Here is a 15,320-nt window from a genome sequence, read left to right on the forward strand (position 1 = left end):
TTGTTTTAAGAGACTGAAAATGGCAACATGGTGCAGCACTGCTGCTTTCTGGAAATGCTTTTCTGGGTCCATGTGCTCTCTGGAGAAGACAACATATTGAGAATGAGATGTTAGTTTTTTCTGGAGAGACTATCTCACGATTCTCACAGATAACGCAAGAGGAAGAGGCCTATTGAAGCAATACAGATTCTAAATTTGTACATATTTTTATATTAAACATAACACATCTTATTTTTAATATGGCACTGGAACCAAACCAGCTTTCACATCTTTGCAATTAGAATGTTTTAACCACCCAAGTGCATGTCATCTGGCAGTTCATACATGGAAACAGAAGACTCATTTTTTATTGCCGTATTGAAGTGTTTCCTGTAAAGACAGACAGATTTGGTTCATGCATCAGTCTCGTCATTCTTTTGTTCTCATGCCATGTGGTCAGCATTGAAAGCATTGTCTTCATTTGAAGAATTATCAAAGGAGATTATGAAGAAAATATCCACTAATGTCAAATTAATCCTTAGACGTGATTGGTTTAGCTGAAGGTACAGTGCCAGGGGTAAGAGAGAGAAAAGTGGTCTTGACCTTTTATCAGGTCCCTCCCTTGATGTAATCGACCTCAGCAATTCCCTAGAAATCTAACTGCCTTTCGAGCAGAGGATGGTCTGATAAACTGAAAAAGGAAGTAACAGTGTTTATCATAGATCTTGGTTCACGTAGTGTATATTGCACACTATCGATGTTCTTACTGCTTTGACCTATCACTTAAAATCATGAAATTCTATTTTATGCACAAGTTTCAAATGTCCTTTTTGAAAATACAGCTGTGTTCATTTTTAAAAGATGTTAGTCATTAGTTAGCTATAGCCATGGCTGACATTGAGGATGACATTTTTAGTTTGTTGCTGGACCGGAGTTTCCCTTGCTTTTATGCAAGCCAAGTTTTCCTTGGAGTCCAATGGCCGAAATTCTGACTAAAATTTGCCAATTACTCCCCCTTTCGATTTGTAGCATGGATTTGGATGAACAAAGAAGATTGTTTATGTTGTATAGTTTATCTTTTACAAACAGACTGTCGAGTGCTTCCCCCAGAAAATGTTTTAGGGTAGGTGCTAACCAGGGAGTGGGGTTGGGTGGGAGACAGTAACTGAAAAATAGAAGTGCTTTTCATGTGAGGGGGAAAACAGAGAGGCATGCTAACAAGGAGATACCTTTTTTACAAGCGTAGTTACCCAACACCTGTGCTTTTCACAGCATATGCCAAACTGCTTTCGAACCATGGGATTCCGACCAATACCACTTAGAAGTCTTGTATTTATTATTATGTTCTGATCACATAAATTCTGGAAGGAAATTATTGATCCAGTTGCATGACCATCAACATTACTAAGTTCACTGCTAACTTTTTTACGCTGTTAGAGGCTATGCCATACAACGTCAGTCACAGCATATGCCTCCAATTCTCATAGTCTCATTGAAGTGATCAGATTTGCACTCTTTTGACATGGTTAGCATCTATCCAGTGTTCTTTGTCGACAGCCTGTTTAATGATGATAGTGATGTTAGTCTCACCACAGAACCTGAAGATGGCATCAAGTTCAGTCAGGGAACTCTTGTTGCAGCAGACCATGGTTGGCCTAAGCACTCACATTCTCACACGTTTTCATAATCAACCAATCACATACATGCAACACATTTTCTCATACACATTCAATCACATGCACACATCACCAATGGATTTTTAAACCAAGAGTCAAAGCCTCCGGTGCTGCTGATGGACTGCACTGCTTTTGCTTGCTTTACTGCTACTGCACAGATATTGCGCTCACTCTCCACCACCCCAGCACCACCTGTTGGTTGGTTCTGCTTCTAGGTACTAGGGGTGTGGTTGGGTGGGTTTTCTGGCCAAACTAAAAAATGCACTTACATATTTATTAAAATATGTAATCTAAATATGTCAGTTGTTCAGACTGAACTGGAGTTGTGCAAAATGGTAGGAATAACTTTAATAACCATTTTGGGCCACTTGTTTAATTTGACTTATTCTGTGTTCTATGAACTATTGGGCTTCTTCAATATTTTTTTCAGGAACTAACAGCAGTGGAAAATATGTATGTGGGTATTATTTCATCATCTTCAAACCATTCAGTCAACATTTTAATCACCCGTGCGATAGTATTCTGCAGGGACCACATGTGCTGCTAGGTTAGGTACCGGCTTCTATTGCAGTAATTAGGCTTGCAGTTGGTAAGAAAATTAAGTGTTTTTAAAAGACGACAGGTCGTTGTTGCATCGTTAATTTAATTGTGAGCCTACTTTTTTTAACTTTTATAACGGAATGCAGCAAGTGCCTATTTCAGCATTTTTCCCTTATAGGCCCTGGGTGATTTAGGGGACGTGTATTGCCTCTCCTATAAAGGGCTGAGGGAAACCCTGCTGTCCACACTGGAGTCTGAGGAATGTCAGCACCACAGTTCACTCTATTCATGTGGGTTAAGAAACATGCACTGTATGGAGTCAGCCGACAATAGGGAAAGTTTCATATTTCGTCAGAAATGAGTCATCACTAATATGCTAAGCCTAAAATTATCAGCAATGTGTGAACTACTAATATCTGCAAATTTTAGAGACAGAAGCTAAACTTGTCATTAAGAAAGGTCTGGAAAGGTCTGGAATTGTAGTATGCCCAGTCACAAAACCCCTCAGCCATAGTCAAACTAGGATATACTACTAGAGCGAGAGTAAGCCAAGTGAAAATGAACAGCTCTAGAGTACAGTTTGTCACTGAACCTCATGAACTGAGGCCATGGACCGTTCTGTAGTTGGATATGCCAGCATCAATATCACCATGTACCCAAATGCCTGAATGCCTCAGCTGGAACTTGGATGGGAGACACCTTCACTTATACATAAAAGCTTCCCTTTACAGTAAAGCGCTTTGAGATGTGCTTGTGCCTAACATAAGTGTATGTAAACTGGCAAATTATTGCACATAATTGTCGTCAGCTTTAGCTAGGGTTGCCAACTCTCCTGGATTAGCCAAGAGTCTCTCGGAATTTCCTTTGGCCTCCTGGAAGAATTTTTTTTTTCCATTGGAACAAACAAATTGCAAAAAAATATGAATAATGATGTGAGACATTTGTTTAGTGCTCCCCACACGTGTTACACGGGTAAGTTATTTCCAGAGAAAGCTAACACAAGCCTTTCACAGAACTGCGGTGAATGGACTGTGGACCGTCATAAATCTCCCGGAATTCGTCCGGTGGGAGTTGGCACCCCTGGTTTAAACCCTCAGCCCAGAGCAGAGGCAGTGTTAGACTCAGGTTTGAGGGAGACCAGCAGGAAGGGTCCATTTTGAAGCCTTTTCTTTGACTGTGGCAATACGTGGATCCACAATTGGTGTGTCATGGAGTCTCCACATTTCCAAGAGTTTTCTCATTCTGTCCAATTGATTTTATTGTTCATTGCAAAGTTGATAATAAATAACTGTAAATGTAAATGAGCAGCCTGGTTTAGAGGAAACAGACGGTCTGTAGGGTCTGACTCCTCACGGCTGTGGTGACTATGACACACTGTGCAACCGCAGAAGTGCCCTGCGGTCATCATCAGTCCTTCAATGATCAAGACTACCCCACACCTCCTGCTCTAGACAGGAAATTCAAGCTCATGAAGTGGCCCCTCTGTGTTTAAGGCAACTTCCTGTGTTGGCCAGTGGTATGGGGCCAGGCTTAAGGAAGGGGAGGGGGTTATGTGGGTTCAACCAGTTTATATGGCCAAGACTAAACACTTTTGTTATTAAAGGTTCACCAGAAAGTGGTTGTAAAACTGAAAAGAACAATTGTTCAAACAACAATGTGGTTCAAAACAGGGATCAGTTAATATGTTGGTCTTGGATAAATGAAGACTTAGGGTTGCTTCAGAGGTCATTGCATTTTTTAATTTAAATGGAAAACACATGGAATAGTGTATACACGTTATTTAGAATGGTCAGTGTAATCAAACAGGCAATGATACACAGTGAGACAGCAAAAATATAAATATTATTAGGGTAAATAAAAGATCACTCCCCCCGTTCTTATATTTTTGTCTGCAGAAGATAGATATGTGTTTCAGTTAAACATTGTATAATCAAAGTGTTTAGTCTTGGAACCTTTCTAAGCTGAGAAGTGAGTAGCAGTCATATTTTGCAGTATGCAAGTGTCCATTAGATTCATTTGTATACTGCAGTGTATATGACCGTAGTAAACACCATCAAGACCTGGAAAATAGTTTTGTGCCATTTGCCAAAAGGAGCCGGTTTAAGAGAGATATCTGTTCATCAAGCATTGTCTCAAACACATGTCAGTCATTTTTTAATGTAGAGTTATCTTGTGTGAAAGTCATAAAAAGGCAAAGCAAATAGTATCTGGATGCATTCAGTGGATGGATTCAGCTTTGTATTTAACTAACTGCCTTTCAGTCTGTGGAGTGAAGACATAAGGAACTGTGGGATACGTCAGCCAAGAATACATCTGAGGGAAGTTATTGGCCATGGATGTGAATCTGAATGATAGCAGACATTGTAGGGTCTGATTTTTTGGCACATTAAGCATATACTGTACATCTGTATGCTATTCAGTCGCCTTCTCCTCCAGACATGGTTGTGGCTGACGTGATAAAGGTCCTGAACCAGGCCAGGCTTTGGGAATTGCACTATGGTTTGACCTATTTTGGAGCCTGTTTTAGTGATGAGTGCCGTTCTGGTGTCACAAAGGCAAAAAACTTCTTACTCCTTACTTTTGACGTTCCATTCAATGAAAATGTTAGTTTTTTTACAACAGCTAACAATTTGGCAAGTTAATGTTGGTGATTGCTGAACTGTGCGAAATGTGCCAAAGCTACAAATACTTTCACGTTTTGAAAAAACATTGATCGAATCCCGGTATTTTGCATTGTCCGAACGGCGAGTGCTACATGGTAGTTTGTGGGTACTTATTCATCATAGCATGTCTTAGCACATTAAAAAATGTGTTTTGTAGTCCATTGCAGCCAGCTACCAGTCAGCTAGGGTCGCATGGACCAAGCTGTGGAATTGACAGCAGACTGGTTAAGAGGTCATGACCTTTTGGCAGTGTGCTTACACCCTCCAAACCCACTGGTGGGAGGAACTGGTTCTTTTCTCGTCTAGACTGGGTTGAGTCCCTTCTCTTGCTCCCTCCCCTTCTGCCACAATACTTAAATACATGACATGGGACAGTGGTCTGGCATTCAGCCACTCTACAGCTAAGTGGAAATACGATGTGGAGGAACGAGCGGCCAGGGGAGGCCTGTGGCCCAGCGAGCGCACAGAGCAGTGCAAACCGAGCGCCCCTGAGGGCATTAACGTCAGACCTGTGGCTCTGACCCGTGAGCGCTGGGCGCTCCTCTGGTAGCTGGTTCCGCAGTGACGTGCACACAACAGAATGTTATACACAGTATGTGCTCTCTAACTATGTTGGTCTTGATTTAGCCTTGAATATTTTAACTTTACCATTTTGAGGTAACACATATCCCGCATGGTTCTGGTCTTTTTTATATGTTTTGCACTTAATGTACTAGTTTTGTGCATTAAACAGTTTTATAATTTCTGGATATTGAATCTGCACTGCAGGTCATATGATGCACCTATTTATTGTATTGTACCATTTTTATTGGGTTTAAGGAAATCTTTTACAATGGCTGTGTTGTATCAGTGGTGCTGCTTGAAAAGCAAATTTCCCTCTGGATTATTTATATACAATAAGTTGTATTCAATAATGTTGCTCCATTTTAAAATCTTTTTATAAAACAATTTTTGGCACGTTTGCTAAATATTACTAACAGACTAAGTTTTGAAACTGGAGTATTTGACCCCTCTTAAGAAGGTTTCTAAATAAATATTCCATATATTATTTATTCCAGTACATGTTTAAAGCTTTATGTCAGCTGACACATCACTGAATAAAAACAAACATTTTCTTCCTTGAAAGTGCTTTTCAAACAAGTACAAACAATTTGAACCATATTGAGGTTTCTGAAAAATCTGAATCAGCTTTGTTTTGGTGTTTTTTTTTAAGAATCTGCCCTCTCCCAATTTTTTTTTCGTTCTCTCCCCAATTTGGAATTTGACTCTCGTATGACGGAATGAGCCACCTGCATCCCTGCAGTGGAGCATTGCAACCAAAGTGCTTGCACTCCGATTCTGGCTTTCTTGTTTTATTTCGTGGTCAGGCTGCAGTGGTAGGTACGCTGTGTTCCTGTCCTCTCTGGGCACGCTAATGACACGGACTCTGGGGACACTGATGGGTGGACACCACGTCCTCCTCTCATTCCACAAATAAACAGTGTGTGATAAAAAGTGGGTGGAGCTGTGACAACGACAGGGGGAGGGGCCGAGGGAATGTCTCCAGTTTCTCACATCATGTGGCCCTGGCTCGTTTAGTGTTCATCGTTCCAACCATTGTCAAATTCAGTGGGAGGATGGAGACCCAGCTAACTTTTTGGGGGGTCGTGGAAAGTTGTGAAAATGTGGTGGTCAGTTCCACTCACAAATGACAGCTGCAGCTGCACTACATTGAGATGTTTTAATGGTTTAATGGGCAGATAAAGACCATATCAGAGCCTTCATACCAGCTAAAAGATTTCTTCTGGGCCCGTAATCACATGGGAATTAGTTAAAATTCATTTTTGTTTTTATTATTAAGGCAACACAATGCCTTTAACTGGTTGTTCTCCAATTCAGTGCCCTCTCTGTTTCTCTCTCTTAGGCTACAGAGAATCAGAGGGGGATTTAATCACAGGGAAACAATCCATCACCAAGAAATCTTGTATCCTCATGGCACACATAAACATTTTTGAACATCATTTTTAGTTTACAGGAAGATGACTTTCATACTTACATCTGACTGAAATATACTGCTGTTGAACTAGCTCAATTGCTTCAGTGAATAGAAAGCTATTTAATTTTATGATATAAAAGAAAGTAAGATATGCAAGTCTTCTTAAAGATCAGGTTGGATCAGGTTCAAAGTCCTGACCCTCGTCTACACTGCAGCCAACAGGATGGCCCCCGCCTACTTACAGGCCCCCGCCTACTTACAGGACATGATTCAATCCTACACACCAGCTCGACCACTCCGCTATGTGGCAGCAGGGCGACTTGCACCCCTGTCATCCAGGTAAATGGTTCTCAATCATCCCTACCACGGAGCTTCTCCACCCTAGCTCCCCAGTGGTGGAATGAACTCCCTGTTCCTCTATGATCTACTCCCTCACTGCCCATCTTCAGCCCTGGTCAGAAGACTCATCTCTTCAGACTATACATGAAATAACTATCACCACTCTGCAGGGCACTCCCAATCTGGGATCATTTTTATCACTTAAATCCCCCTCTTTCATGCCACACATGTACCTCCTGTGCCACTTTCATGTTACATGTACCTCCATCCAGCACTTATGGTACTTTGTATCATTATCTTGAGTTAGTAGAATAGGTTAGGTTAGAGTAATGTTTACTGTGTGAACTGGACTTAATGTGTTCATAGCTATGAATAACTGTTACAAAATGAATATTGTACCTTATCGGACCTGTGTTTTGTAGTTGTTCCAATGACCTTCGGTATGCACTTATTGTGCGTCGCGTTGGATAAAAGTGTCTGTCAAATAAATGCAATGTAATGTAATGTAAATGAGGGTTTCTAATAAACAAATTGTTAATGTAATGTAATTGAGATTGTAAAATGACCTGAAAAGAAAGTGTTTAGCAGAAACTTGCTACCGCTGCATGCCATGCATTTCCGATTTGCAAATCCTGCGTAAGCATAACCAGACACTTCCTGTGGGATTGGTCATCTGATAATCATCCCATGCTTCTCTTAAAGTGTATGCCCAAGGGCAGAGCTTCCATTGCCAAAGTATTGTCCTTGGCCATGCCCCTTCATAAATATTCATAAGGAGCCTCAAATTTAACAATTTCAGCTTCAGTGGAAGGGAGAAAGAACTTTAAATGTTAAGAATATGGAGCTCACCATATGATTAGTCTACAGAATCTCAGAAACTGCAAGAAGTGCCTGAATTTGCATCTCAAGAGCCCTGAATCCCCTTTATTTCATGAATTATATCAGTAAATTTCCATTTTCCTCTCAAATTCTTTTGGCTTCTCGGCCTATTGGCTGGATGGAAATCATGTGCTATAGTAATACTGTTGGGTCATTCAAAATGGAAAAATTTTGGGTCTAGATGGTCCAATTTAATGTTCATGTATTCCAAATGTGACGTATCCAATCTCACCTCACCCTGTTGGCTCAAAATGATTTAGAGACTTACTGAAAGCAGGAGTTTTCCCCAGGAAATACAAGTGCCTTGACCAAGTTAACTGACTCCCCTGACTGGCATTCCATGTGATGTCATCAGTGGCCAAAATGTACAAAAAATGGGAAATCCAAGGAGAGGGCAGCTAAACGGGATTAAACAGTGTGACTCTGTTTGCTGTGCATGCTCATTTAAAGCATTCCACCCTAATGGCTGTTTTTTCATATAAGCATCAGTGTAACTCTTTCTTCTCTGGAGGAAGGGGGGAAGGGCAGGATGAGGTGAGCAGTGGAATGTCTTTTTTTTTTTTTGTAACTGGGAAGTTGACAGAATCATTGGACACTGTTAGTGATGGATCTAAGATCCTCCGGTCATTGAACGCTGATAAAATTGTGAGAAGCCACGTACAAAACCACAAATGATGAAGAGAAAGTTAAAGACAGAAGACAAGAATGAAAAAATTCCAAATAGAGTAAGGCTTCAGGAAGAAGCTCGTAGATACATGCAAATTTATTTAACTTGTTATTATTGGTTTTTTTAGGCCATTGCTAGCTATTAACACATCTGACAGCTCACATTTCTTAAGCCTAAAATGTGAGATGTTTGTGCAGTGTTTGAATAACATTTGTGCAAATTGTGCATTAATGTCATTCCTCATACTGTGTATTGTTCGTTCAGTTGGCACTAAAATTAACAAAATTATTTAGAAGGGAGGGTGAAAAAATGCAACGTTTGTGTGAGCTCAGCTTCATATTGGGAAGGGTCAGACTGTGCCATAGGGGATCCTCAACAAAGAGGTCTTCAGAACACACACGCACACACACACAAATATGCATACTGCTAGTGACTTGTGGGGACACACGCACGCACACACAGACGCACGTGCACACCCACATTCAGGCAGACATGCACGCACACATGCACACTCTGTGATATCAGAACAGTTAAGTTACAGTTTCTCCATTGCTGGCATGCAGTTGTGTGCAAGTAGGAGACAAAAGTGCATACTGTTTCAGAGTGGAAATTGTAAGAAATTTAATACTGATGGCAGGATATGAGTGGGGAGACTACAGGAAGAAAGTGTGATATATAAAGAGTCATCCTTTTCTACTTCATCTGAGTCATGTCACCACAACCGCCTTGTTTTTAGCAAACTGAGTTAAGTTTGACTGGGTTCAGTAATTTAACAGTGTAATAGTGCTTATCATTATATTATAATGTACTATTATGCTAGCAAATTGTAGTTTTTTCAGTCTGTTAAATTCAGAAAATTAAAAAGTATTTGTGCATTAAAATGACAGAAAATGTGTAAGTTTGTTCCCTGCTTAGGTTGTATTAACTTCTTTTCACATAGAAAATAAACAGCACATGCAATTTGATCAGGGACTACCAAACCTTTTCCTATCACTATAAAGTGTCTCTGCTTGTATCATCTGCATGCATTAGCTCTCTGTCTAAAATAAATATTCATCAGTTATTTGCAAAAGAATATTTCTAAATGTTAGACTCCTGGTTGCAACGCAACGACGCAATTTGGATCTGTGTTGCCAAGTGTACTGAACATAACTATGGGAGATTTTCAAGGGGCATGGGCAATTTCTGATCCACAGACAAATGGGGGTCCTGTGACCCCTTGTTTGCCATGATAAACATGTGTTAAGTTTTGTGTGTGAAGGAATCCTTCATCCATCTGGACAAATGCAGATTTACAAATATGTTACAAATGGGAGAGCAGCATGAGCAGGAAGCAGAATCCTGCGGCCTAACAGACAGGAAGTGTAGGGGTCAGAGGTCGTAAATGCACTAAAACATCCATTGAAAACATTCAGATAGCAAGCCATTTGTGGGGAGAGCCCACTGCTAATGTGTGTTGACATTCACACAGCAGTTTTGTACAGTGTTCCAGCTTCTATGCATACACTTTTTTTCAGTCTGTTCCTTTCAAGGTAATTACCACCAAGGTTGGGGTAGTTTGGGCAGGGCTTACTTTATGAACAGAATGATATGAAATTACTGTTTTCTGTTCAAGAAAACACAGAAGGAGCACCCTGTCTTTAAATCAGCTGCGTCTCATCAAAGGCTATCAGGAAAGAGAGTAGCAGGAGAACAGAGAATGCTGTGACTGTTTTCAGTCATGGTAATCGCTTTGGCCTTATTGTGTCAACGGGATCCAGGATACTTTCAGTTTGGTAAATATATGCAGTAGTGATTTTTGTTCTTTATAAAGACTGCATCCTTTGAAATGGCAGAATTTTAAACTATGAGCTGTGAATAATTGGCTTTTCTCTGTAGGAATGTATGGTTTGTCTCACTATTTAGATTATTTCACTAAAAGCACTATAGGTTGCTTAGTTTCCTGTTGCCTTTTGAAAGTAGCTTCCAAAGTGTGGGCTTCAAACATGCACATTCTGCCCATTTGAAAGGACCATAACACAAATGAAATGATGGAGATACACTGAGGAATTGTAAGCTCTGGAGCTTCCTCTTCAGAGTGCCGTCACACCTTAAAGGCTGTAGATCCCTTCAGAGGGATCAAATGACATGGTGAGTGTAGCCATGGTGCTGGATGATGAGCAGACCAAAACAGACTATGAATTAGCCAGTTGGTATATTACTTAGAAGGGGCAAGAAAATAATTATTAGTATAAATGTAAATATAAGTAAATAAGCCAATAAAATAAGTGATTTTATTTGACTAAGTAGAGTAAAACCGAATGGTTTATGGAAAAAAAAGTCAGAATAGGGTGTCAAATAAAACACAGGCAGCATAATTTGGAATGCTGTGAGGGTCCAAGACATGCAGCTATATCCATCTTGCAGGCTATGCCTTTATACCTGTAGATGGCCTCGTGAAGGTAACGAGCACCAGCTGTGCTGATTACCTGTCAACCACAGCTGTGCACTCCTGTGTGTGAGGCTACTCCTGTTTACCCATATGTTTTACTCAAACGATTTTTCAATTACATTCCTCCACAGTCAGCACCCTTACATATAGCACAACTAATCCAGACCCCAAATAAATCAGTTGTCACAGAAACATTCTCAATGGTATTTAGCGTGCGGCCAGTGCTGCGGTCACTTTTGGACTCTAGCGTAGTCCCAAAGGGGGTTTTTAGCCTCCTTCCCTGTGGCTGTAATCATAAGTTATGTTCTTTTGCAAGTTCTTTTGTCACTGGTCCATTTCCATTTGTATGTAAATGTGATGTTCTTCTGTGCATCCCAGGAGCCTATTTAAGGGGTTAAGGACTCAGTGTTTCCCCCATATTATGAAATAAAGACTAACTGATTGATACCCGAATAAAGTCCATTGCCATATTCTTTAACCCTATATTGCATCTGTATATTACCAGGCAGCTAAATTTGTCTCCCTGTTGTGTGAATGTAATGTGGATGCAGTTGACAAAGGGAGTTTTGTCAACTGAATTCTTTTCAAACTGCTATTAGAACTGAATAGCTCGGGTCAAAGTGTGAAAGGGGCTTTCAACTCTAACTCTTCAGTACTGACTTGACAAGGGCGACACAAAGCCAGTGTACAGTGGTGACTTCTGTGGACCATGCCATCTCTGCATACATAACATGGTCCTGTTATTATGATAATTTCAGAATATGTGTTCCTGGGTGGTTTCCTCAGAAAGTATTAGGAAAAGAAAGAGCCTTTTAGAGGGAGACCCGAATTACCTCATGAATGAAATTTGGCACAAAAAGTCGGTATTGCGAGCGAATGAAAGTAATGAATACTGGCCACTGAAGAAGGGAAGCATGTACGCTTTGCTTTGTCTGAGAGAAGCTCCTGTCTCTGTCTTCTGCATTGAGAATCGGTAGATGAGAATGAAAGGGCACACTAACCCAACCTGAAAGCATCTGTGAAGTGTGTATCCTCCATGACCAATGTTTTAGGAATGTGGATCGCCAATAGCTTTGAGAAAGTGGGGCCCACAGGCTCTGAGCCTTCTTACGATGTGGTCAAATAAAGAAAGAACGAAAGTGTAAAAATAAAAACAATGAAAACTGTGGCTAGAGACCAGTTCTTTGCACTTGCTCATCTCCTGTGACTGCTCCCTGTATCACCAGAAAAAGCTTCCCTTACTCATGCTGTACCACAAAAACCTTCCATTCAGCAACACAATTCCTTCCTCATGCTGTGGTATAATTAAATTTGGCAGATCTGCTCTGTCTAGAAAAAGGTGCTCATTTTTGTCAACAAAAGCATGGCCGAAACTAACCAGAGCTAAGCTTCACTTACTCGTGCTGTATACATAAGAGCTATGGATTTGTCTCATGAAAAATTTGTCCAGCACCGAATGAGACGACATTATGCTGCTGGTGAAATTTCAGTCAGAGACATTGTTCTGTAGACTATCCACTTCAAACCTGAAGTGGAATGGTTTTCAACCTAGAGGCTGGGCCATTTTTTGATAGCAGTCATGGCCTAGCAACTATATCATCACTGAAATGTGAAACCAGAAGCTTCTGTCTTTTACCAGAGTTGGAGTAAAGACAAAACAGACTTTTCTTTCATGTGACCACAATCAAACTTATCATTATGTTTATAGTTACCCATATTATTACTATATATATATATATAGAGAGAGAGAGAGTGTGTGTGTGTGTGTTCATTTTTACACGTTGACATACCATGGGGAAACATTGGGTGAATTTTGTCCTTTTCTCTTTCTGTAGAAACTGGTGTGCATATGTGGTGACACGGACGGTGAGCTGTGTGGTGGAGGATGGGGTAGAGACCTATGTGAAGCCAGACTACCAGCCCTGCTCCTGGGGGCAGGTGCAATGTCCCCGCGTGGTGACGTGAGTATGCCACACTGACACTACCTATAAATGTATGCAAAGAACTCAGCGTGTTTGGTGGTTCATCCTGCTAGGACCCTGGCCTGTGTACCACAATATTTTTATACAACTTTTTTTTTTTTTTTTTTAAATAAAGAACAGTTTGGCAAGTTATGCAATCATCAAAAGACACCTGTCAGTTTTCATACATCCTAGTGATTAATTTAAGTGCCATTGATAAAGGCAAAAAGACCAAGAGAAATGAAAAAGAAGGGGAAAAGCTGGTTACAATCACACTTCAACTTACTTCTCTCTTCCAAATATGCATTTAGTATTATCTTTGTGAAGTAGTTTTGTTAATGAAGGTAACCCCCAAGGCTCTCTTCAGCTGGCGAACAATCATAGCTATTGAGACGTCTTAGAGACGTTTGAGCCAATAAGTAGGGTTAGTTTGTCTTGGAATGTTTAACTGTAGTATGATTGGTTCAAAATTCAGGTAGCTGAATCTCTGGCAGCCATGCAGTAATTTGCATGGAGACAGAGTGGGGAACGGACAGAACAGGCTATTGGCATAAAAAGTAGCAGGAAAAATGTTGGTTAAAAAAAACAGCAGTCGAGAAGAAGTGATTTATTGTGAAGCAAGAACAAGTAGGGGGCCAAGCACCGAGCCCTGGGAGACTTATGGAGTTAGTGCGAGAAGCCAGCAAGGAGCCCATTTAAGCGGCTTGATAGGGGCAGTCTGAGAGGTATGAAGCAAACCGGCTCAGGGGAATAGCATGATACCGCCCATTGTCCTCTATGATTTCCTGATAATCTCGAATGTGAATGTTTCAGATTGCAAAACAGGGAAAAGGGGGGGGGGGGATCTTGATTTTTTCTGAATCTTATTCAAATTTTAGGTCGTTAAACCATGGTAAAAACATTAAGCTTGATGGTTCCCATTGACATGCTTCCTCACATGTTAATACACATTCACCATTCCCCATTGGTTCCGCATGTCCCCCTCAGGCTTGAATTAAATTAATATTTTCAATGTAGGACATTAAGTCATATTAAGTGCTATTTTTTGCTTATTTTCAGATTTTTTTTTATTTGTCACTTTATCCTGCTATGTCATGGTTTTCTTCTTCACATAGCAAAACCTCACGAAGAAGTATGTCTGAAATGCAATTGCAAATCCATGTTAAGCTCTCATTTTTTTAGTTTTGAGGCCAATTTTCTATTTTGTGAATTTATTTAAAACATTTCTTTATTTGACTCAATGCTTTTCTTTTGCAAATAGTGTGCACGTGAGAATATGTGCCATTTTTGTTTTGTTTTTTTCAAATGGTTTGACCTCAATTTAGGCCACTAAGCCACATTAAGCTCAATGATTCCCATTCATTTTCAATTATGTGTCTTGACAAATTTGTATGACTACTGTTATGATATTTCACTAGAAACTCTCAACAGAATATCTCTTCACATCCCCCTGGGGCCTGAACTACCTTGGAATTTTTCTATTTTGATGTTAAGACATTAAGCCACATTAAGCTGTTGTTTAAGCTTTTTGACATAGATTTCATTACTTATTTTTGTTACACCAATTGTTTATACCCTTATAAGTAGCCATTGAAAAGTTGATTCAATTTGATCTATTTTTCTAAATTTTATTTTTATATTCTTTTTAATTTCAATATTAGCTTATTGAGCCTCCTTCACTTTAAGGTCATGTCCATTATATTAATACATTTTTAAATCATAGTGTATTTTTCATTTTCCATTTCAGTGCTGCTAATCATGGTGCCCTACACCTCAAAAAGTTTCAGAGTTTTCATCAGCCTAAGTTTATGTGCCTTGTTAGGCCATTTTCACATTCAACGTTTTAGAAAGTCTGTATTTTTCAGGCATGCATTCACATTTATGAATAATATGAATAATAACATCTCAGCACAAGTAGTAATAATCTATGTTGTCTATCAACTTGGATTGCCTCCAGGTAATATCTGTGTGTGTATGTGTGTGTGTGTGGGTGTCTGTGTGAGTGTGTGTGTGTGTCCTTTATACTGCAAATGAGACTGTCTTGGTTGGTTGCAAGCAGAGAGTCTGTGTTAAAGGCTGCCTGGCTCCCTGTCCCCAAAGACCTTCAGCACACACTTCCCCACCTGGTACCATTTAAGACCATTTCCCCTGGATCGGATGAATGTACAGGGCAAGACTATGTTAGGAATGGGCCGGCCCACAATTCCACG

The 15,320-nt window shown here is 40.2% G+C and overlaps 1 protein-coding gene across 1 annotated transcript in view; it reads left to right on the plus strand.

Moving 5' to 3' along the window:
- The window catches only part of emilin1b (elastin microfibril interfacer 1b), a 29,857-nt gene that overhangs the window by 4,896 nt on the left and 9,641 nt on the right, over positions 1–15,320 (plus strand). Inside the window, exon 2 of the mRNA XM_035404472.1 lies at positions 12,985–13,110. Coding sequence (XP_035260363.1) covers positions 12,985–13,110 — 126 coding nt within the window. The remainder of the gene's footprint in view (positions 1–12,984; positions 13,111–15,320) is intronic.

Source organism: Anguilla anguilla, chromosome 1 (genome assembly GCF_013347855.1).
Source record: "Anguilla anguilla isolate fAngAng1 chromosome 1, fAngAng1.pri, whole genome shotgun sequence".
NCBI lineage: Eukaryota > Metazoa > Chordata > Actinopteri > Anguilliformes > Anguillidae > Anguilla > Anguilla anguilla.